At 36.7% G+C, this 24422-nt stretch overlaps 1 protein-coding gene across 1 annotated transcript in view; it reads right to left on the bottom strand.

Moving 5' to 3' along the window:
• The window catches only part of Smp_174690 (target of myb1 related (tom1-related)), a gene marked incomplete at its 3' end in the record, with an annotated part of 34432 nt that extends 10650 nt beyond the window's left edge, over positions 1-23782 (bottom strand). Inside the window, exons 1-8 of the mRNA XM_018797848.1 lie at positions 23558-23782; positions 23291-23522; positions 23122-23256; positions 21322-21433; positions 20186-20458; positions 17666-17803; positions 17520-17620; positions 9204-9328 (exon numbers count right to left, since the gene is read on the bottom strand). Of these exons, the coding sequence (XP_018652849.1) occupies positions 9204-9328; positions 17520-17620; positions 17666-17803; positions 20186-20458; positions 21322-21433; positions 23122-23256; positions 23291-23522; positions 23558-23661 (1220 nt within the window). The 5' untranslated portion in view covers positions 23662-23782. The remainder of the gene's footprint in view (positions 1-9203; positions 9329-17519; positions 17621-17665; positions 17804-20185; positions 20459-21321; positions 21434-23121; positions 23257-23290; positions 23523-23557) is intronic.
• Positions 23783-24422: the final 640 nt, after the last annotated feature.

The following is a 24422-nucleotide window of genomic DNA, read 5'->3' on the forward strand; positions in this document are numbered from 1 at the left end:
TGAGACTATAGAATACTCAAGCTTGCATGCCTGCAGGTCGACTCTAGAGGATCCCACAGTTTCATGTCTGCCACTAGAATTGCAAAATAAGTGGGCGGAAGTCGCTGATAAGATCATGATGCACGGGAAGAAGCCGAGCTTTGAAGAATTTGTGGTCTTTGTAGAAGAGAGGGCCAGAATTACCCGAACCCGTTATGGTAGATTAGTACAGTGTAACTCAAAGTTCGGTAAAGGGAATTCTGAAGGCCAAGCCGATAGGAGATCACGCTTTCATGCAATTAGACGAGACCCAAATAACTCAGTCAAGGTATCAAGTTGTGCAATCTGCTTAGGTGATCATGAGGCGAAAGATTGTCCAAGGTTAGCAAAAATGAATGTAAGAGAAAGGAGGCAGGAGATAAGAAGACGTGGTCTATGTTACTTATGTTTGAGGAAAGGTCACATAGCTATGTCATGCAACTCAGGTTTCAAGTGCGACGTTGAGAACTGAAAGGTTAGGCATAATTCATTATTGCATATTGATGGTATTGATAACCATGTGGTGAACCTAGCTAAGGATTGGAACTCCTCATGGGTTTGTTTGGGTATCGTTCCAGTCAGACTATACGGTCCCAAAGGATGTTTGGAAACATATGCACTTCTAGATAGTGGTTCAGACACTTCTCTTGTATGTGAAGAATTAATTAATCAGTTGGGTATCAAAGGTAAAGAGACTTCGATAAGGGTGGCGACTGTGAACGGAACTACCAATAGTGAAAGTTTGGAGGCAAATTTAGAGGTATTTCCATTAGATGAACGGGGTTCTATAAGGATCAACAAAGTTTACACGACCAAGAAACTTCCGATCGATCATGCAGCACCTTTAACCGAACTCCAACTGAAAAGGTGGAAACATTTAAAGGACATAACCCTTCCGAGGTTGCAAAGTAATTTTGTGGGGATATTGATCGGGTGTGATGCTCCGGATGCACATTGGGTCTTGGAACAACGTCTGGGGGACAGGAAGCATCCGTTTGCTGTGCGAACCCATCTCGGTTGGATGATTATAGGTCCTAAGGGGGCATCAAGGTCTCTACATCAAGTTCAGTGGTGTCATTGTTCTAATGATATTTTGCGAGATATAGAAAGATTATATAATCATGAGTTCGAGGATACAGATACGTTTCGTAATGGATATTCTGTCGAAGATAAAAGAGCTCTAGAAATAGTTAGTAGTTCCTTTAAACTGGAAGGCGGCCATTTTCAAGTTGGTCTACCGTGGAAGTATGATAGGCCAAGTCTTCCGAATAATTTGGAACTGGCTGAACGCAGACTAGAGTGTTTAAGGAAAAGGTTTATGAAAGATAATAGTCTTCTGCAGAAATATCAAGCTGTGATGAATAAACATTTAAGTAAGGGCTACATCATTGAAGCTAGTAAGGAGGGATTTGACCGTGATGCTGTTTGTTGGTATATTCCTCATCATCCCGTTATCAACCCTAAAAAGCCTGGAAAACTCAGAATTGTTTTTGATTGTGCAGCTGTCTATCAAGGTTTTTCTCTTAATGATCAGCTTTTAAGAGGACCAAATACCGTCAATAGTTTATTTGGTGTACTTCTACGATTCAGATTAGCTAACGTAGCATTAGCCGCTGATATCGAAGAGATGTTTCTTCAAGTAAGGATCCCGAGACAAGATAGGGGAGCGTTTCGTCCATTGTGGTGGGAAGATGGTGATATAAAACGAACGGCTAAGGAATATTGTTTAACAGTTCATCCGTTTGGAGCCGTGTCCTCCCCCTTTTGCGCTAATTTCGCTCTTCAGAAGACGGTGGATATATTCGGTAAGGAAATTTATAGAGATATCCCGGAAGTCGTAGATAATAGTTTCTATGTCGACGACTATTTAGCCTCCATTGATATGTACAGGATGCAATTGAGCTGGCAAAAGCCCTTGGTTTGCTCCTCAGAAAAGGTGGGTTCATACTTACGAAGTGGATAAGTAACTGTTTGCAAGTTCTCGAATCAATTCATCCAGGAGAGCAGAAGCTGTAAGAGAGATTGACTTTGAAAGACTTCCTACGGAACGCACGTTGGGATTATTTTGGAATACTATGGTCGATTCGTTTGAATTTAAAGTCCACATACCGAAACGTCCCCTCACTAGGCGAGGTATATTATCGAGTGTAGCCTCACTTTACGACCCCTTGGGATTGTTAGCACCGTTTATACTTCCCATGAAGCAGTTACTTCAACGTTTGGGTAAATTGGGACTAGGATGGGACGAAGAGATTCCAAATGATGAGAGCAAACGCTGGTTAGAGATTTTAAGTGAATTTCAGAGGGTTGAGAACGTTTGTTTTCCACGTTGTGTATTGTTTCCGCAATCAGATCGTTCGCTCCTGGGACTTCATATTTTCAGTGATGCCTCGGAAAATGGATATGCTCAGTGGCATACGTCCGCTCTTACATTTCTGACACTGAGGTATGTTCTCGTCTTGTTACGGCTAAGGCAAGAGTAGCCCCGTTAAAGGTCCAAACTATACCGCGCTTGGAACTTACGGCAGCAGTTTCACCATCTCGCATGGGATCCCAGCTGCAGTCAGAATTAGATATTAAGTTTGCAGAGGTTAAATTTTGGACGGATTCCATGATTGTCTTGCACTATATTAGAAATGAGAAAAGCCAGTTTAAAACATTCATAGCAAATCGGATTTCGACTATTCATAGTCTTACTAAGGTGGACCAATGGAGATCCATACCTTCTAAAGAAAACATAGCAGACTTTGCATCCAGAGGGGTTAAGTTTAACATCGATGATGTCAAGGTATGGGAGGAGGGTCCACGTTTTCTCAAGAAGCCGAAGGAGTGTTGGCCTGCTGCTGATATACAAGGTCCTGAACCCCATCTCTTGGAATTAAAGAAAGCAATGTCCACGCATGTGATGGTTGAAGAATCCACTATCGATCTACTTATTAATTATTATTCAGATTGGACTAGATTACTTAAGGCTGTTGCATGGTTGACCCGATTTAAGCTATATTTATTGATAATACGTTCTGGTAGAACTGATCTGTCTCTACAGATGGGTATGCTCAGAGTTGATGGGTTAAATTTAGCTTGTTTAGATCTAATTCGATATGTCCAACGCATGCTATTTCGGAAAGAGATTGAAATGTTGTCGTCTGATACCATTAGCAAGGTGAAAATAACAAATTCACCGTTACGAACTTTGAATCCAATGATGATAAACGGATTATTATGTGTCAGTGGCCGACTTCAAATTAGTTCCTGGCCCGAGTCGAGGAAGCATCCTATAATATTACCATCGAAGCATAAAATTACAAATTTGATTCTGCAGTATTATCATATTTTGGAAGGACATGTTGGGGCCACATAGGTAATGGCAACAGTTCGAGAAAAATTCTGGGTGCTGAGGGGTGGTGTGGCCATGAGGAGGGTAATAAAGGATTGTGTTTATTGTAAAAGAAGGAACGCCCGCCCCATCCAACAACTGATGGCACCACTACCTCCGAGCAGAATAGAAGATGGTGACTATCCATTCTTATCAGTTGGTGTTGATTATTTTGGACCCATTATGGTTAAACATGGTAGAAGTACCGAGAAGAGATATGGTTGTGTATTCACATGTTTAAGGTTGAGAGCTATGCATCTGGAAGTTGCATATAGTTTTACCACAGACTCATTTATCATGGCAGTGATGAGGTTTATCAGCAGGAGAGGCTATCCAAAAGAGATATACAGTGATAATGGATCAAATCTGGTGGGGGCTGAACGTGAGCTAAGAAAATGTCTTCAGGATTGGGTGCAGGAACGTATACACTCTGATTTGCTAAGAAAAGGGATTGACTGGCATTTCAGTCCTCCGGCTGCCAGTCATTGGGGAGGAGTATGGGAGCGCATGATTCGCTCTGTACGTAGAGTATTGGGTGCTCTTGTTAAGGAACAATCTTTAATAGATGAATGCCTTGAAACTTTCATGATAGAGGCTGAGCGTATAATTAGCAATCGACCTTTGGTCCCGGTTACAGACGACTTGAGTGATCTCGATGCAATAACACCAGCAAAACTATTACTATTGAGAGAGAACGTCGCAGAACTTACTGACATTCTATCTAATGACAGGTATTCTAAGAGGTGGAAGCAAGCGAATTACTTGGCACAAGTTTTTTGGAGACGTTGGTCTAAGGAATATGTTTCGCATTTACAGCGTAGATACAAGTGGACCCAACTCGAGAGGAACATAAGGGAGGGTGACTTAGTAATGATATGTTCTGAGTTCTCCGAGAAAAGCAAATGGCCCTAAGGTCTAGTACAGAGAGTGTTACCAAATAAGGATAGATTAGTGTGAACGGAACTACCGATAATGAATGTTTGGAGGCAAATTTAGAGGTATTTCCATTAGATGAACGGGGTTCTATAAGGATCAACAAAGTTTACACGACCAAGAAACTTCCGATCGATCATGCAGCACCTTTAACCGAACTCCAACTGAAAAGGTGGAAACATTTAAAGGACATAACCCTTCCGAGGTTGCAAAGTAATTTTGTGGGGATATTGATCGGGTGTGATGCTCCGGATGCACATTGGGTCTTGGAACAACGTCTGGGGGACAGGAAGCATCCGTTTGCTGTGCGAACCCATCTCGGTTGGATGATTATAGGTCCTAAGGGGGCATCAAGGTCTCTACATCAAGTTCAGTGGTGTCATTGTTCTAATGATATTTTGCGAGATATAGAAAGATTATATAATCATGAGTTCGAGGATACAGATACGTTTCGTAATGGATATTCTGTCGAAGATAAAAGAGCTCTAGAAATAGTTAGTAGTTCCTTTAAACTGGAAGGCGGCCATTTTCAAGTTGGTCTACCGTGGAAGTATGATAGGCCAAGTCTTCCGAATAATTTGGAACTGGCTGAACGCAGACTAGAGTGTTTAAGGAAAAGGTTTATGAAAGATAATAGTCTTCTGCAGAAATATCAAGCTGTGATGAATAAACATTTAAGTAAGGGCTACATCATTGAAGCTAGTAAGGAGGGATTTGACCGTGATGCTGTTTGTTGGTATATTCCTCATCATCCCGTTCCGCGTATATATCTGGTGCCCCTTTGTATCAGTATTTATGTGTTTAAATAAATAAATATATAAAATATTTGCCAATTCTGAGACTGGATGAAAAAACCACATAAGTGGTCATGATATGATTTCATGAAATGGGAAATAAGACTAGTAACTATTATTCAGTAATAATTCCTTATACGAGAGCAATAAAACTAAGTTGTTTAAGATACTATCAGATATGTCATATAGTAGAATCCAGTGGGGGAGGGGATATTCTACTGTACTATAAGATATACTTGTGGTTTATGCTACTTATGTTTGGAGATACAAGTAGTATGTAATACCATTCAGAAGTAGAATGTCTGCAAGCAGAAGATTGAGAAGAGAGAAAGAAAACTGAAAACAATCAAGATAGCAACAGGAATGAATGAACAATAAAACATCTAAGAGACCATTCAAGGAAGATATACGATGTATGATGTATGATATTGATATTTCACTAAATCACTATAAACAATTATACATATTCAAGTTTTCATTCACCATATACCTTGATTCAAAAATCTATCTATTATAATAAACAATTAAATTCTATGTGACTATCCTAATATTTACATATTCAGATATATAAATAAAACAGGAAGTGAAAAATATGAAAAGTTTAATTATAAAACAAATTTAAATCATGTAAAAATATTTTTTCAATAATCTAGATATTGAACATTTATAGTAAAGATGGATTCAATCTCTAGTGGATTGATTGATCTGTGTTAACATTTGAACTAAGGATAGGGAGTGTGAAGTAGTCGAACACGTCGACAAACTTCACTTATCTTGAAAGTCTGGTCAGTCCTAATGGGTTGTGGTATCTGATGAAATTACTGTACGGATTCAAAAAGCTCGTTTGACTTTGATCAAATTACGTCACCTATAGAGAAGATGAGATATCCGTCTATTAATTAAAGGATGAGTATACTATGTGGCAGTTCGCTCTGTTCTACCGTATGGCTGTGAAACATGGCCATTAAGAGTAGAAGATACTCGTAAGTTACTAGTATTTGATCACAGATGTCTTAGAAGTATTGCTCGCATCTGCTGGGATCACCGGGTAGGTAATAGTGAGCTTAGATGCAAGGTATTAGGGAATGGTGATAAATCAGTTGATAAGGTTGTAAATCTTCATAGATTGAGATGGTTGGGCCACGTGTTACGTTTGCATGAACACTGATTACTACAACGCTCAATGCTAACTAGTATTGACAATGGTTGGAAGAAAGTTAGGAGCAGCCAAACCAAAACATGGCATCAGTCCACGAAGTCACTAACTTCTAGTCTGAGCCATGTTGATGGTAGATACAGACTACTTGGTTGGGGTCCGCGCGACTATCGTAATCAATGGTTGGAGACTCTAGGTGACATGGCTCAGAATCGATCACAATGGCGTAGGTGTATACACTCTTTATCTTCCCTTAAACCTTAAGATCAAAATTGCTTCATAAAGTTCTTCCTTCCTATACTATATCCTTTTATACAATCTTTTATATATTATCACCACAAAATTAACTACTTCTATGAGTTTGGTGTTCATGTTGTTGTGTTAACGAGGTATGGCAACTTGGACCGATGCATATGTGTGCCAGGTCCTACGTTGTAGCTGACTGACTGACTTTCTGGACGTTAATATTCATGTGTAATTAAGATTATTTCTGTGATGTTAACTAGAAAAATTTAATAATTTACAAGAAATTTTATTATATCCTTTCACTGAAACAACATTTGACTTAGATTTTATTTATCGTCTAGATTAAATACAACAAAGGAGAAAAAAAACTGTTCAGAAACGTTTCTGATGTTTTAGAATGATTATCTACAACCCTAATGATGATTGTAACTAAGAACTTACAGGATCCATGATGAATACTAAACTATGTAGATCAATGAGTTAGCACCAAATAATTTATATTTCTAACTATAGTCAATTCATGATATTACAACACAACCATCTTTCAATGTTAATAGTAGAATAGCTTTTCGTTCTTTGATCTCATGTTATTCTTTTTGAGATATGACATTTCATGTCTAATTTTCTTTTCAATTCCTCAAATTATTGATTTTCTATGAATCAATATGAATGTAAGATGCAGTGACTTGAATGAATACATATTCATATCACGTTTTATATTGTCTGTTTGACACATTATTTCGGATAATTTAATGTTCAGTGGTTCGAAGTGGTCAGCAACATCATTCACACGTTTCATCATCGAAGAAATTACTATACTAGACTACTCAAGCCACAAATGATCCGATTTCATAGAAATCGGATATTTCCACATTGACTGATTGTTTAGAAGTAATCGACTTTATAGTCTGTCTAATCATTTAATGCTGGTTGAAATTCATCAGCAAAAGGATATAATGAAGGGAATTGATGTGGAAATATAACTTTTGAAACTGATATATAAAGAACACTTGGACTGTTGTAATTTATATTCGCCTATTTCGACGCTTTCTTTTGATTCATAAATCTTCATCATCATTTTTTATTATCCAAGGTTTATTATTAATTAATGAGCACTGTTGAGGAGTCTCATACTAGGACAAAACAGTTATCTACTGCTTCCAGGTTTTTATTAGTTTATGATCTCAAGGAAATTTAACAAACTTGCCCCCAAATGCCCTGGTACGGCTGAGAGTGGGAAGAGTCCAGTCTTCCTCTCGAAATGCCCTCACATAAGCCACGCGTATATAGCCTCTACCAGGGAAGTCTTAATCACTGCCTTCTCGCACTGTGGGTGTTGTTTACGAAACTGAGAGCACGAAAAGAGAATGTCTGGCGCTTTAATAGGGTTGGTGGACACAGAAAGTCCACCTAGAGGAGTTGGAAAACCCCCATTCCAAACCAATGGTGCACGAGGGCTCCAGTATCCTGAACGAGAAAATGGCGTATGAATCAATCGTTGGTCACCATCTATCATGTGACTGTATCTCCTCACGATGCTCCACTGTCTTGTGGATTAGACGTTTAGGTCAAAGGCTCCAAGTGTGGCTCCCTAGGCAAACCACCTGCTTCACTTTGGGCACCCAGGCAGTATCACAGCCCTCACACAAATCAAATGAGATTTGTGTGGCGCATATGTATCTGGTGCTTCCTTGTACCAATATTTATGTGTTGAAATAAATAATAAAATAAATAAACAACAAAGTTCACAACCACGTACTGGTTAATGATTTATCCCCCTATTTATCTAGTTGTATATCACTTATGACTAAGTTATGTATCCATTATGATTGTCTAAATGTGTTGCTGTGTAATCAAATGTTTCAAGTATATTATTATTAGACTCTTGAGTCATAATCGAATTGAGCACAATAGAGAACTGATCTGCTTTCTACTCTTTCTTTTCTTCTAACTGATCACTGGATTAGAAGGAACTCCAGGATAAATAAGAGTCTATACTTCCTAAATATGATTCATTAGTTAATGTGTCAGTTGATTTATAGAATGTTACCGGTTCTATTGTCAATATGAGTCAACTAATAGATAAATGAACTAGAGAGAGTATAAAAGAGAGATTATGAATTGATTACACATGATCCAATATAAAACATTCAAATAATCAAAATTTACACCGTTCAATATAACACAAAATTATAAGAAAGGGGTTTTGTGAATATTATAGTAATTTCGATAGTTGAAATCGTGAGTCAATTGAAGCTAGACAACCATGGAAAACCTGGAAGCACTGGACGGCCGTTTCATCTTATTGTGGGACTCGTCAGCAGTGCGTATCTACGACCCCGCCTCACCAGATTCGAATCCAGGACCTATCAGTCTCGCGTGCAAACGCTTAACCTCTAGACCAATGAGCCGGCATCTAATGGTGTTAATGTCTAACTTCAACTAATCCACGAAATTCAGCAACACATCTACTATGTCTTCAGTGAGTTACTATCTCACAACAGACCCGATTTGTGGATACGCACTGCTGAGGAGTCCTACGCTAGGACGAAACGGCCATCCAGTGCTTCCAGGTTTTCCATGGTAGGTCTATCTCCGATTGACTCACGATCTCAACTATATAAAAAAAACAAAATGATAAGTTAAACTATTTATATGATACTAATAAACATAAACTAACCGTGAAAGTGTATTTGTTAAATTTTCATTAACTTGAATTAAATTATTAGTTACTTCTTCATCAGATACTTGACTTAAAAATTCCATAACACGTTGATGCATAATACGACATGTACAATTTAATTCCTATAATAAAAAATAGAATTATAAAGATTGAATAGTATTCAATGTTAATAATACATTGTACATTGTTTATGACTGATTAGTTTAGAATATTCTATATGAAGGATCATTTAAGTAATATCTGGTAAATCAGTTGGTGAGGTCATGAATCTTCTTCGACTGAGATGGTTGGGCCACGTGTTACGTATGTCTGAACTCTGATTACCACGACGCGCTATGCTGACTAGTATTGACGATGGTTGGAAGAAAGTTAGGAGCAGCCAAACCAAAACATGGCATCAGTCCACGAAGTCACTAACTTCTAGTCTGAGCCATGTTGGTAGATTCACACTACTTGTTTGGGGTCCACGTGACTATCGTAACCAATGGTTGGAGACTCTGGGTGACATGGCTCAGAATCGATCACAATGGTGTAGGTGTATACACCCTCTGTCTTCCCTTAAACCTTGAGATTAAAATTGCTTCATATCTGTCTTTTTTCCTGTACTATATCCTTATATACAATCTTTCTTTTATATCTTATCACCATTAAATTAACTACTTCTATGAATTTGGTGTTCATGTTGTTGTGCTAATGAGGTATGGCAACTTGGATCGATGCATATATGTGCCTAGTCCTACGTTTTAGCTGACCGACTGACTGACTAAGTAATATCTACAGTTCAATAGTTGTTTTTTTCCATAGACAAATGATGTACAATTATTTCAAGTTAATTTCAACGTTGTTTCAAGATATAGTTGAAGTCTGTCAATACAATCAAGAGCATTTTTATACATTTCAAATATGGTAAGAGTGAAACTGTAAAACAAAAAGGTGACAAGATACCTTTACAGTCAATTCATATCGAAGATAATTTAAGAATTATCATATGTAATGACTTGAATGTTACACCTCACTGATGTTTAGTTACATTTAAAACCATTAGAATAGTATAGACGTTAAAAAATCATCTAGGAGCTTAAGTAAAAATACGTACACAACACTTTACAAAGAACTAGTTAGGTACTGGGTTCGAGTCCTAGAGTAAACATCAACTACGTGATGCAGGTACATCCAGCTGACGAGTCCGAAATAGGACGAAACGCACGTCCTGTATTCCACTGCTAGCCACTATTCATCTTTGCTTAAAAGAACTAGTTAGTTTCAAAATGTAAAATATCGCCTTCAATTCAAACTCATATTTTAAAATGACTCATATCTCCTGAAAAGATATTCACAGAACTATTAACTGTCAACATTTTAAATATCTTCGACTCACTCTTAGTCCATAATGGAACATAATTTAAATTTACCAATGAATATTCAATCATTAATGAGACATTTGATCGACCATCAAGTCGTAGTGACTAAGTTCATTTTTGTCTAATCCTTTAGTGCTCATTGAATTTTATCGATTAAATTGCAGTGTGACTCTTAGTCTAAGTGACTTGTTATTGAGCGTACTACGTAGAAGTATAAGATAGTCGTCGGAGACAGCCAATTGCATAATCGAGAACTAAGTTTTGTGCTATTCGATACTCACTAGCAAGGTGTATTTCTAAACTCGAGGAAACTGATGAGCCTTAAGGGAATCGACCTCATGTTACCCAGCCTCATAATCAGAGATTTTACTGACGAGCTATTTGGGCAAAGATCAACTTTTTGTAGGAATGAGAAATATTTGCAATTGCTTAATCACTGAGTAGTGGTTAATGAAGCGTTTATTTAGTCATTTACTCCTGATTGAATCCTATAAATCAGGTTGTAATATATTGGTTTTTGGTATAAGTTACTCAACATCATTTGCGCTACATTAAGATGCCATATGGTTAGAAACCGGCAGAGGGTTTCGTAGTGGGGTTAATATTGAAGGCAGTGTAACTCTTGAGACTGATTTACGGATTACTATTATCATTATTCATATTTTCATTGTATAGTTAGTTAGTAGATAACTTTATCAATGTATTTCTATATTTTCATCGTTGTAAACTATCAATAGACCTATTAACTCATGAAATACGATTATTATTGCTCTCTGACACAACTGGCATGATTTTTGAAGTATAATTATAGAATCTTAGCTACTATCATCTCCATTAGGACACTATCTCTGAGTCATGACCATAAACCTTTTATCGAGGAACAGTCCTCAATCTGATACCAGCGCATTATTATCGATGAATTAGTCAGATAGTCCCTCTTCTATTTTCGCGCAAAATTCATTTATCCATATAGCTACAGAGCATGTCTACATTATATTTGATATAAGTTCGTAATAAAAACTGTAATTAACAATCCCTAACAGTTAACAGTTACTTTAACCTCAACCAGGAAAAATGTGGGGATTCTTACGATGATTATCATGAACTTATTTCACAGATAATATAAAAACTCTCTGTTACCATATGGATAAGTGAATTTTGTACGAAGATAGAACAAGGCCTATTTGGTTAATTCATTGATAATATATGGTAGCACCAAATTGAGGTTTATTCTTCAATAAAGGGTTTGTGGTCAAGGCTCAGGGATAATGTCGACTTACTTGTTGTTATACAATGTTGTTACACAATGAAACAGAACTATTCACTTAGTGCGTTTAAAACTATTGTTTTTTGCGCTATGGTTGTCAAACAATTTTTTTCGCTATCATATTAAATGGATTAAGAAATATACAAAAATATATTACACTATTCGTTATACTGGCTATGTGGTGTGGTCTACTTATATCCATATAAGTAGTATATGGTTAGGGTCAGACATAGAATGTATTTTGGCAGAAGATCGATAAGGAAAGAACTGAAATGAAGCGCAATCGGTAAGAAAATGCATCAACAATGGAATTAGAGAAGATGAACTGATATTTACAGAGGGAACAGTGAAGATTGAGATCATTGATTGTTATTTTGCAAATTAACTGTTAACTGTATGGTTGTCAGAATTTAGTGAGATAGTCTGTAATTTGTGCCTAAACACATTCACTTATTCCCAATCGTGTTCTTATTCACTAGATTTGGTGTCGTTGCCAACCAGGAGGAGGAAGGGTGCTGTTCTGTGGATGTCGTTGCGGGCTTGGAGTCGAGGTGCTAGTTGGGGCAGTCTGGTGCGGAGAGGTGACATCAAGTGGATTCGATTGTCCCCACCAGTGTTCTATTAACTACAGATATTTTGCACAAAAATCTACAAAATTGCGTCGTTATTTTTTTCAATGATAAATGAACCACTTACTTTATGCCTAAATAATTTTTAATTATTTCAATAAAAATATGGAGAAAATTTATAAACAAAAATGATGGTGGCTAGCAGAGGACGCGCGTTTCGTCCTTTTAGGAACTCATCACAATAGGTATTGAGTGCTGTTAGAGGTATAAGGGCAGTTATCACTTCGTGGTTGCCCACACCGTGGAAGGGTTCTTCTAGAGGTGCCTGAAAAGGAAATTGGGTTAGAAGTGGTCTTAATGACCTGAGAGCGTGACCGCAGTGCCCAAAGGACAACTGCTTGAGGTTGGTCTCACACGACCTTTTTGTGGGTAGCTTTGTGTTAGCTCCGTTCTTCAAAGGACCTTACCGCCGGAGACAGAAATCCGTGGGATAAGGTGAGGTGTGCATTTTTAGGGTCGACCTTTTCTAACCCCACCCCTCCTTGTGGGAAGGCAGCATCTCTGTTATGCTGGTTGTCTGAAGGAAACACCTTACTGCTGTCACACCTCTGTACAGTCAGCAGTACAACTTCGCCTTCGGACCTTGAGTTTTTTTTGCTTTTGGTCTTACCGCTCTTCAACCGACCTGCCTGGCATGGTAGGACCTTGAGGAACGATTGTTCCAGCCAGTATAGCTCGATTAGTTCATCATGATAGGCAAGCCCGATCACCACATCAAGGTAGCAGCAGCTGGATGTACATGCATCCCAGACTTGATTTTCACTCTGGAACACGAGCACATTACCATTCGCTGCAAACGTCATCGCGTTATCTACTTAACTACTAACTGAAGGCAATATCGAAGCAATCCGCACAGGATGCCCATACACTCCTAACCATCAATGAAAAGATTCAAATAACTAATACAAAAGTGAATGAAGAAGTATTCTTTTCAATTAATTAAAATCTTTTGTTTTGTTTTTTTTTAAAATTTTATTCTACAGTTCATCTAAGGTCATGATGTCACTAGGGTTCAAACTAACATTACTTAACTACTATACATTTAATAATGAAAAAACTAATGAAATGTGAAATATGATAAAGGATAAAATGATCATTCATCCTTTATTATTGAACAAATATTCAGTCTATAAACCTTTCATATATATTCATATTGAAAGATATACATGGACATATATATATATATATACTTGAGGATAACAAACAACCATTTATCCTATAGTCAATTACATATATTGTTATCCATTTTTAGGTCAATAGAATTAGATCTCTATTGAATAGAATCTAGATCAAATCAATTTTGAAATAGTTATTCCTTAGACAATTCAATATCTTATATGAACACTACTTCTTCATGACAGAATTAAGGATAATATGGCTGGTAAAACACTATTAATCATTCATTAATGTTTAGGACTGCAATTGATCAGTCTATCTCTTATCAGTATATGTGCATACTGTGTGTATTGCCTCGATATAGCCTTAATTTTACAAGCAATATAAGTAAAGATGGATAGTGGCTAGCAGTGGAATCTAGGACACGCGTTTCGTCCCATGATGTTCACTCTGGGATCCGTACCTAGTATCTTTCGCTTCAAAAGCCATAACGTTATCCACTCAGCTACTGAGTCCTGATAGCCACTTGCTTGTGCAATGGCGTGAAGTTTGAATTCACTTGGTATTGTTTGTTTTAAATGTTCTCATTGATGTTTAACACTGCAATTAATCAGCCTCTTATTACTGGCATATGTGCATACTGTGTGTATTGCTTCGATATAGTCTTAATCCACAAACATTATAAGTAAAGATGGATAACACGATGGTGTTTGAAGTGAATGGTATTGGGTTCGAGTCCCAGAGTGAACATCAACTCTGAGATGCAGGTACATCCAGTTGACGAGTCTCAAATAGGACGAAACACACATCCTGAACTCTACTGCTAGCCACTATCCATCTTTGTTTATACTGTTAATAATGTTCAATAATTATGTTGTATCCGGTACTTTCAACAGATTTTTTTCTATATATATAGTTGTAATCATGAGTCAATTGAAGCTACACCACCATGGAAGAAAAGCTGGAAGCACTGGACGGCCGTTTCGTCCTATTGTGGGACTCCTCAGCAGTGCGCTTCCACGATCCCTACTCGCGAGACTCGAACCCAGGACCTATCAGTCTCGCGTGCAAACGCTTAACCTCTAGACCACTGAGCTGGCCGGCATCCAACGGTGTTAATGTCTAACTTCAACCGTTTCACCAATGTCTTCAGTGAGTTGATATCTCCCAACAGACTTAGTTGAACTCCACTGGTTACTGCTTCTCACTAGAACTCCAGGAAATACCTCATGCTGATTGTTGTATTCTAAAGGGTAATTGATTTTAGAGATTTCATGTTTTTAATCTAAAAACTTTCATTCTATTTGTGTGTTGTTTTCATTCGGTAAATTAAATTATACTATAGTAACATATACATTGTGTCTGAACTCTAGACATTTAAAATGTAATCTTGAATGAAAAATTACACTTCAATATGTAGTTTTTACCCAGTAAATAAATAAATAAGAAACTGACCAAAAGTTGATGCAACAGATGTAATATACATTGAAAATAATACGAATAACCTCAGGGTAGATGTAAGGATGTCCCGTTGGTAAACTCAAGAAAGCCTCAAGAAGTCCAGAAAGAGTCGAAGATATACCATCCAATCACCGCTAGAGGAACATTCTAGAATGTCGACGTTTAGCTTCCCTATTGGATGAATAAGAAGGATCCCTTATGTGCCTATTGGCTCTCAGAAATGATGATTTACTTTCATTCAATCACTATAAATATATGAGATTTTTGTACTATATTTGACACTGTTTTGGGGAATAACATTCCTATTTACTAGTCTTCTCTCTTGCGACGTTGAGGGTTCGATCGTTTAATTAGTCTAGTAGTACGCGGCATAGCAAGAATCTAAGCTCTAGATATAACAGTACAATCAATTATAAAACTTAAGTATCCTAGTGAATACAATATCTTTAGTTCACTGAATGAGCATCTAACGATCACTATTTACAGATTTAATGAATTAACAATATAGTGTAATCATCATTCAATCCTGTCACTAATGTTCCCTGCAACCTCTATAGACCAATGAGAGTACTTATTTGACAGATATACATAGTATTGACTATCCGTGAGTTTCTGTTGTGTAATTTAATCACCACACTAAATTACCCACACTGTTCAATATTGTTATGCTCCAAAATATGAATTAATTATGTGCTTGGGGGAAGGACAATATTGGAACGATGTAGAGACTATGAACCATGAAACTATGACAAGGCAAGTGAAGAGCCTAACTTATAAATGAGTACCGATAGACATTTCGACTACCTGAAAACTAAGAAGAGGCAGGTATATTCCTACAACGTTTTCCAGCCAGTCACTCAGTTATAAACAACGTAAAATCTGGTAAATATGTCTATCAGTTCAACTTGCCACACCATTTCAGCAAAAAGAAATGAAATTATCACGATAAACCCAAAAACTAGTAGAAATAGCAACAGTATCAGTGGTAGTAGAAATAATGATTAAGTGTAAACAATACGATTAAATAAGAGTAAATGGATTTGCTTCACTGGGATTAATTCTGAGTCATCTCCCCACTACTGATCATGTCGTATAGACGTATTGCCAGGGCTAAGATCAATGGTCAACAACTTCCTGGAATGATCCCATAGTGTTGCTTGGTCACTTTCACATTTAATTCACCTTATTATTACATTATACAACATCAAATAGGACGAAACGCGCGTCCTGGATTCCACTGCTAGCTACTATCCATCTTTGCTTTCATGTGTCAATAGTTTAATAATTTTAACTTAGGTTTAAATAAGTGAATTGCCAATGTAGTGAAAGAGAACACAATTGGGGACAATTGAATGTAGTTGAACACAAAATTACAGAATCTCTTAGTAAAATCTGAGGACCATACAGCATATACTTCATTTGCTAAATGTCAATCAATTGTCACAACCTTAACTGTTCCTTGTGCAAATGTCAATCAATCATCTCAGACTTTATTGTTCTTTTGTTTCCACATCAATCATTCCCTGTTCTCGTTCTTTTTTCTTTAATATTCTAAACCTTCTACCACCGGACATTTCACTTTCGATTGATAATACATACTACTTATATCTGTCAACATCAGTAGCACACATCACACCAATATATTAACAGTGTATAAGTTTTTGATTCAACCTCCCTTTGATCACAATCTTTTAAACCTATATATATTCTTTTTAAGTAAAATCCCTTTGAAACAAAGTGCCCAAATTCGATTTAATGCTTTTGTATTGAGCTATTGTTTATTTAACATTCCTCTCTTAAAATTCTTAACTGAATAATGTTCTAAGATCCATTCAAAAAGTGTTCAGTCAATGTAACCTACCACTCAAGACCAAGTATACTTGTAGATACACATCGATCTGATCTAAAGCAAAAGTTTATCTTCAACACATTCATGAAGATATATATATATATATACATAGGGTCCGCGTGACCATCGTAACCAATGGTTGGAGACTCTAGGTGACATGGCTCAGAATCGATCACAATGGCGTAGGTGTATACACTCTTTATCTTCCCTTAAACCTTAAGATCAAAATTGCTTCATAAAGTTCTTCCTTCCTATACTATATCATTATACACAACCTATCTTTTATATATTACCACCACTAAATTAACTATTTCGATGAATCCGGTGTTCATGTTGTTGTGCTAACGAGGTACGTCAACTTGGACCGATGCATAAATGTGCCTGGTCCTACGTTGTAGCTGACTGACTATTGTTTATTTAACATTCTCCTCTTAAAATTAACTAAGTAATGTTCTAAGATCCATTCAAAAAGTGTTCAGTGAATGTAACCTACCCACTGAAGAGCAAGTATCATTGTAGATACACATCGATCTGATTCAAAACAGAAGTTTATCTTCAACACATCCATGAAGGCATATATATATATATATAAGGAGTTCATAGAAATCTACAAGATATTTATATACTTACCTTGAGTAAATTCAAATCATCTACAGTTACAGTATCTGGTCTTAATTCAGCTAATAAATCATTTAATACATTAATATTTGTTTCAACAATAGATAAATCTTCTGTTAATTTAATACGTTGTGATGTATTTAAATGACGTACAATACCATCTTCATCCAATTCCATTTCATCATCATTAGTATTCATTGAATAATTTGTATTCATTTGTTGATATTTATTATTTGATGAAGGTAAATGATGTATTTGTGATTGATGTGAATACGGTAAAGAAGATGATTGATTATCTACAAATTACAAATAATAATAATAATGGTAATGATAATAGTGATAATAACTCCTCCTGTAGCTCCTCCGGGGGTTACTGCCGGTCCCAAGACCGGATAAAGGAGGAGGGTTGGGCATGGGGTTAGTGACCCCATCCCGTAGAAAACTAACTCGCTAAAAAAACGCTGACCAGAAAAAATTATTCAAACTATTTAAACTCTGCCCTCTGAGTTGAAGGAAGAATTATGACGTCTCATGATGAAAGCCGAGTTCCTTCGGAAGTCATGAGACCGATGCACCTTTTAACAACATAGAGCAACAATTTTTATATGTATATGGAACGTCCGGACAATGTGGGAGACCAGAAGAGTCTTCCAAATTGCTTCAGAAATGAGGAAATACAACCTGGGGGTGCTTGAAATCAGTGAAACACATTGGGCACAGGTTGGACAACAACTTTAATAGTAATAATAATAAACGTTGCTATTCATAATGAAGTGGATATTTGCATTCAGTTTTGAAAAGAAAATACTTCACTATAATGTGATAATCCTTTCTGTAGATTGAACTGAAACAAATGAGACAACTTTCTAAAACTGAAAGAAATTAATAAAATAGTCTTTAATATAGACAATGCAGAAATAGAAACCTTGGTAACTGAAGGATAATTGTAAACTAGTGGATTATATATTGGTTTTTCATAAGATAGTCCTACTTTACGGAGCTGAAACTTGGAGAACTACTATATCCATCGTCAAGAAGTACAAGTATTTATAAACAGTTGTTTACGCAAAATACTCAACATTCACTGGCCGGATACTATCAGCAATAGCCTTTTATGGGAGAAGGCAAACCAGCTTCCAGATGAAGAGGAAAATAGGAAAAGACGTTGGAAGTAGATAGGAAATACATTAAGGGAATCATCAAGCTGCATCACGAGGCAGTCACTAACTTGGAATTCTGAATTGAAACTGAGAAGAGGAAGGCCAAAGAACATTGCGTCGGGAAATACAAGCAGATGTGAAAAAGTAGGAGTAACAACTAGAAGGAACTGGAAAGGATTGCCCAGGACAGGGTTAGATGGAGAAAACTGGTGTGAGGCCTATGCTCCTCCACGAGGGGTAACAGGCGTAAGTAAGTAAGCAACCTACCCAATCGCAGAACTAACTGACTAAGAAGATTATCTGAACTATGCAGTATGATGATTTCAAATTCAGAGTAGAAATCTAAATTCCTATTTGGTTGATCAACAGACTAAAATGTTTGTTTGTTTTTTATTTTAACCAAGAATCATTTTGGAAGTTAAAAATTTAAGTACGAGACAAAAACAGAAAATTGATAAATGAGGTTGGGAAACCTTATTGATTTCAGCTGTTGAGATATATATAGTTGAAATCATGAGTCAATTGAAGCTAGACCACCATGGAAAACCTGGAACCACTGGATGGCCGTTTCGTCCTATTGTGAGACTCCTCAGTAGTGCGCATCCACGATCCTGCATCGCTAGATTCGAATCTAGGACCTTCAGTCTCTCGTGAGAACGCTTAACCTCTAGACCACTGAGCTACCGGCTTCCAACGGTGTTAATGCCTAACTTGAACCGACCCACGAAATTGAGCGACACATCTACCTTCCAGTGATTGCAGGTTTTTCATGGTGGTCTAGCTTCAATTGACTCATAATTTCAACTATATAAAATTACTAAAATCTCCACAAAACCCCTTTCTGATGTTGAGATATATGTTAATCATATATTATTGAGGCTTATGTCATAAACATGAAGATTCTCAAATCGGAAATTTATTCATCAATCAGCTAACATCACACTTTAAGATGGGTTGCAATTGAATTATACATAACACATATGTCACAATCACCTCAGGAGGTGAAGATTAACAACTTCATCAATCAATTTGTCATATTTGTCTAGCATACTAAATCTAGCCTTATTAGTGGTCAGGCCCCCAAACACGTTGGTACGACCAAGAGGGGGAAAAGTCAGCTCTCCCTCTCGAAATACTCTCACATGACCACGCGTATATAGCCTGTCAGGCAAGTCCTACTCAATGCCTTCTCGCACCACGGGTGTTGTTTACGAAATTGAGAGCACGAAAAGAGAATGGCCGGCGCTCTAACCGGGTTGGTGCACACGGAAAGTCCACCTAGGGGAGTTGGAAAACCCTTATTCCAAACTCATATCCACAGTGTTCATTATCAAAACCGTATCCACCCCAACCATTGTTTTGAAATTACCTGTGGGGATATACAAGTGCCTAATGTCTCATCCAAGACTATACAGAAGTCAAACAACATCAGTTTGGAAGTTACAAAGTTAATTTGTAAAATACAAAAATAAATGTTGTTAATCAAAGTTTAATTCATAGAAAACCTTAATAACTTACCCGATTTAACAACCATTACAGTACAATCATTTGGTATAACACTACTTTGTGATCTATTTTGAATTGTATCATTAAAATGTACATTACGTATTGAACGATTATATGAGGATACAGAAGAACTATTAGGATGAATATTAGGTTTTGAACTAAGATTATGACAAGCTAATGATTGAATATTTGATTCATGTGTACAATGACAAACAGAGCATGGATTTAATACAATTGAACTTGATGGATTTATAGGTAAATGATTATGTAAATGGATATCTGATTCTAAATGGATTTGAAAAAAAAGTAAACAATTCAAATCGTACACCTAAATAGAAGTAAATACAAGGCATTAAATAAAAACAATTCATATGGTTCCCTCTAGAAATGCTCTCATATGACCACGAGTATATATCCTCTGACAGGGAAGTCCTACTCACCGCTCTCCCGCACCACGGGTGTTGTTTACGAAATTGAGAGGACGAAAAGTGAATATCCGACGGTTTAACCGTGTTGGTGAACACGGAAAGTCCACTTACGGGAGTCGGAAAACTCTGATTCCAAACCAATGGTGCACATGGGCTGGCTTCAGTATCCTGAGGGAACAGATGGCGTATGAATTAATCGTTGGTCACCGGCTACCATCGGGCGGTATCTCCTCACGATGCTTCACTGCCTTGTGGATCAGACCTTCAGGTCAAGGGCTTCGGGTGTGGCCTTGTAAGAAAACCATCTGTTTCAGTTTGGGCACCTGGACAGTATCGCAGCTCTCACACAACTCAAATGATATTTGTGCGGCGCATATATACCTGGTGCCCCCTTGTACCAATATTTATGTGTTTAAATATTAAAAAAATATTTTTGCAGCTTAATGTAATATAAGAAACAGAGAAGAAGAAATTGTTATTCATCGTCATTATGTTGTATTTAATATAACTTCTTTATTACCAACATATTGATTCACAACTCTTTTGCATCAATTAGCTAGATGTTACTGGGAAATAATATTAATATCGTAAGTTATCCTTGCTGAAGGATCCTAAATTGAAAGAAAACTCCTCTTCAGCAGAAATCAAGTTATAAATAAAAAATCTAAATCAGTCCAATCACTGGTAAACACTTCATTGAACGAAATAAAATGACCTTACCCGTTCCAGAACTTTTAATTACTACAGATCTTCCAGGCAATTTCTCATTTTCTTGTGGACCAGTTCGCGGAAAAGTTATACCAGTTTTAGATGTAACCAAACTATCACGCAACTAAAATAGTTTTTAAGATAAAAAGAGACTAAATCATTATGTTTCCGATCATCTAACTAATGAAATGATCTCTTCATAAAAATATTCGTTTATACAACTATTAAGTGTAATATTACTTAGTACAGCCGTTAGGATGTGAATACTTTGACTAAGAAAGTGTATAAGTTTGATGAACACCACTCTCTTTCGATGTACACCTTCACATTGCGAGGCCTGAAACCACATCTGTTGAAACGTTTCCAGAGTATAATGGTCAGATAAATGCTAGAATTCACCATACTTTGGTGTTTGTTATAAAAACATCTATACTGAGATTAAAAATCCTGTACAACTGCTTAACTTTATAAGTTTTAGTAAAGCCAAAACAACCGCGATATGTAATGAATTCATTTATTTTTGGCTTAATTGTCAAATAAACTTTATTCAGATAAAATTATGACTAGAAGAAATAAACTAACAGTGATGTCGTGATAGAAATCACATATTTATCACCCTGTTGGAAAAAGTTTGCAATAGACCGATATGAAATGATTTAGTTCTATATAATAATAGATGTTAACACCTCTAAATATCATGGATATCAATTTGTTTTAAAAAGGATCTTCGAAATTCCATGAAGTGGAAATCATATGTTTAGTCACACAAAATGCATTTTTAAAAATTGTCCGGAAGCAAAAATAACCAACTTCAGTATACTTGTTGCTACATGACTACTATGAATTCTAATTTGATGAGACGATTTATACACATCTGACGCTAACTGCATTCCTCTTGAACTATAATAAATACATCATAGTGTTTAAATAGTGCAGCGTACGTAATTATCATCATTGGCTTACTTCTTATAAACGTCGTCTCAGTGATTTACTTATAAAGCATTATTCACGACTCTGGGGCTGGATGAAAAACTAAGAGAATGATAAGTCCATCAAATGAAGTCTTGAAGAGATTGACCGTTAGACTAGCAATATGTTGTTTCATCATGACTCTGTGGGAATTCTCAGACCGTAAAAATGAGAAACCAAAAGATACGGTTTAGGATGAAAGACAGTTTATTGTCCGATGATATGTCAAGCCCACGTAACTTATTCTAGCTTCCAGGCAGGACAATTTATTTACCCTTCTTAGGTCAAATTTGACCTCGTTAATTATTTGCTTATTAATCCTCACTGTTTTTATAAGATAGTGTGTCAGTGTATTGCTTACCCTATTCATCACATGTCCGTAACTTGTTTTCGTTTGACTATAAATATCGACTAATGTTTGATTGAATTAAGTTGGCTCAATCGCCTTCTCCACCGCGTGTCATTTCACTTCACTTTCTCCGCTTCGTTTCTCCGATCGTTTGCATGAAGTGTGTATTCTAAATCCATTCTTGTATTTGACTCATTTAATTCCGTTATTCACTAACGCGAGTTAAGTTAATAATTATATGCAAGGGTTGGGGACATTTATGTTTCAATGACAATCATACATACGATCCAAATAGAATCAGATATCGGGTCACTTAAATAGGAACGATTTTACTGTAGTTTTCACTGTGCTCACAAATTTTAGTAGCCTCTTCCAACTCGTCACAATAAGCGTACCTATGAAAACTACCTTTACTGGTTGTGTTACGTTGATGAGTGATTTAAGTTCAGGTATAAACGGTTACATAAAAATCAAAAACCAACAGTCAAACTTACGCCTCTTGACGGTTTTGCTACATAACAGTCAACTGGTGCAACCGTTGGAAATTGCACTCCTTTTTGTAAAAGTGAGGCATATATTTTTTCCAAATCCCGCTTACCAGCGACATCCCAGTTACTTGATATCCAACACTAGGAAGATCGTCAACAATTTGAATGTAATTACCTTAAGCATGTACAAAACCTTTGTCTGTAGTTGTTGTGGAGGGTCATTTTTAGGCGATAAAAGTTTTAAAAAAGCATGCAGAAACTCTTTGTTGGCGACCTGACTGTGGAATCTTTTCCCACAGTTCTTTATTAAAGTTTCCAGGAGTGTTAATGTGTACCATATTGAAACATTGTCCTTGCCTGCAGAAGTGACGAGACGTTTCTTGATCGCTCTAATAGCCTCCTTAGGCCTATAAAATCAAAAATATGTTTTTTAAAGGCTCACCCATCATCTGTTTCATTTACTGTGTCGCATATTTCCAAAATCAGAGCCCAATCTTCTGATGGCTGACCACTATCAGTCGCTCTTTCTAAAAAAAAATGTTCCATCTACGTATACAGAAATATTGATATACCTGTCAGAGTTCCAATTGTTGTAGAAAACGGATGTGGCTGGAATATATTTTGCATCTAACCTCAAGGCCAAATTACAAAAATGCGAACCATTCTCGACAGTTCATGAAACTTGAATTTAGTAAATACGAAAGTGGCAAGTGAAAGGAATGCACTCTTCTGCAGGTGCAGATTAGCTGAAACTGTGACAATTTTATTATAATAATATGTACACATGTATAATTTTTTTATTATCACGTGGTAAATTCACAAGTAGGTTTTTGATATTTGCCAGCACCCAAACATCCATCAAAATTTATGTGTCATTTCAAGTAAAGGTCTTGGCATCGCTTTATATTCGACATATCTTACGTGATTTGGAAACAAATAACTGCTTTACTTTGCCTACACCTTAACGTTATGAGGCGATTCCTGCTGTTCAATAGCGTCCCGAGTGTTGACACAAGGTTCTTTTTGTTTCAACTTTGCTTCTGCCTAAGGAGACTAATAATCATTTTCAGTACAGAACACGCGAACCATCTTTTAGCTCATAATATAGACGAATGTACGTACATATTATTGCTACGAACAGTTTTCAGATCAGCATAATGTCTCTGAGTAGAGAAATACTTATCTATACATTGGGTCAGTGAAATGTCACTGAAACGTACCCAAGTCGTCCATCGAACTGAACACATTTAAATTATAGGAGATATCATTAGACGCCAAATCTTATTCCACATATCGTCCAGGTGACA

Source organism: Schistosoma mansoni, chromosome 6, assembly GCF_000237925.1.
Source record: "Schistosoma mansoni strain Puerto Rico chromosome 6, complete genome".
Classification (NCBI taxonomy): domain Eukaryota; kingdom Metazoa; phylum Platyhelminthes; class Trematoda; order Strigeidida; family Schistosomatidae; genus Schistosoma; species Schistosoma mansoni.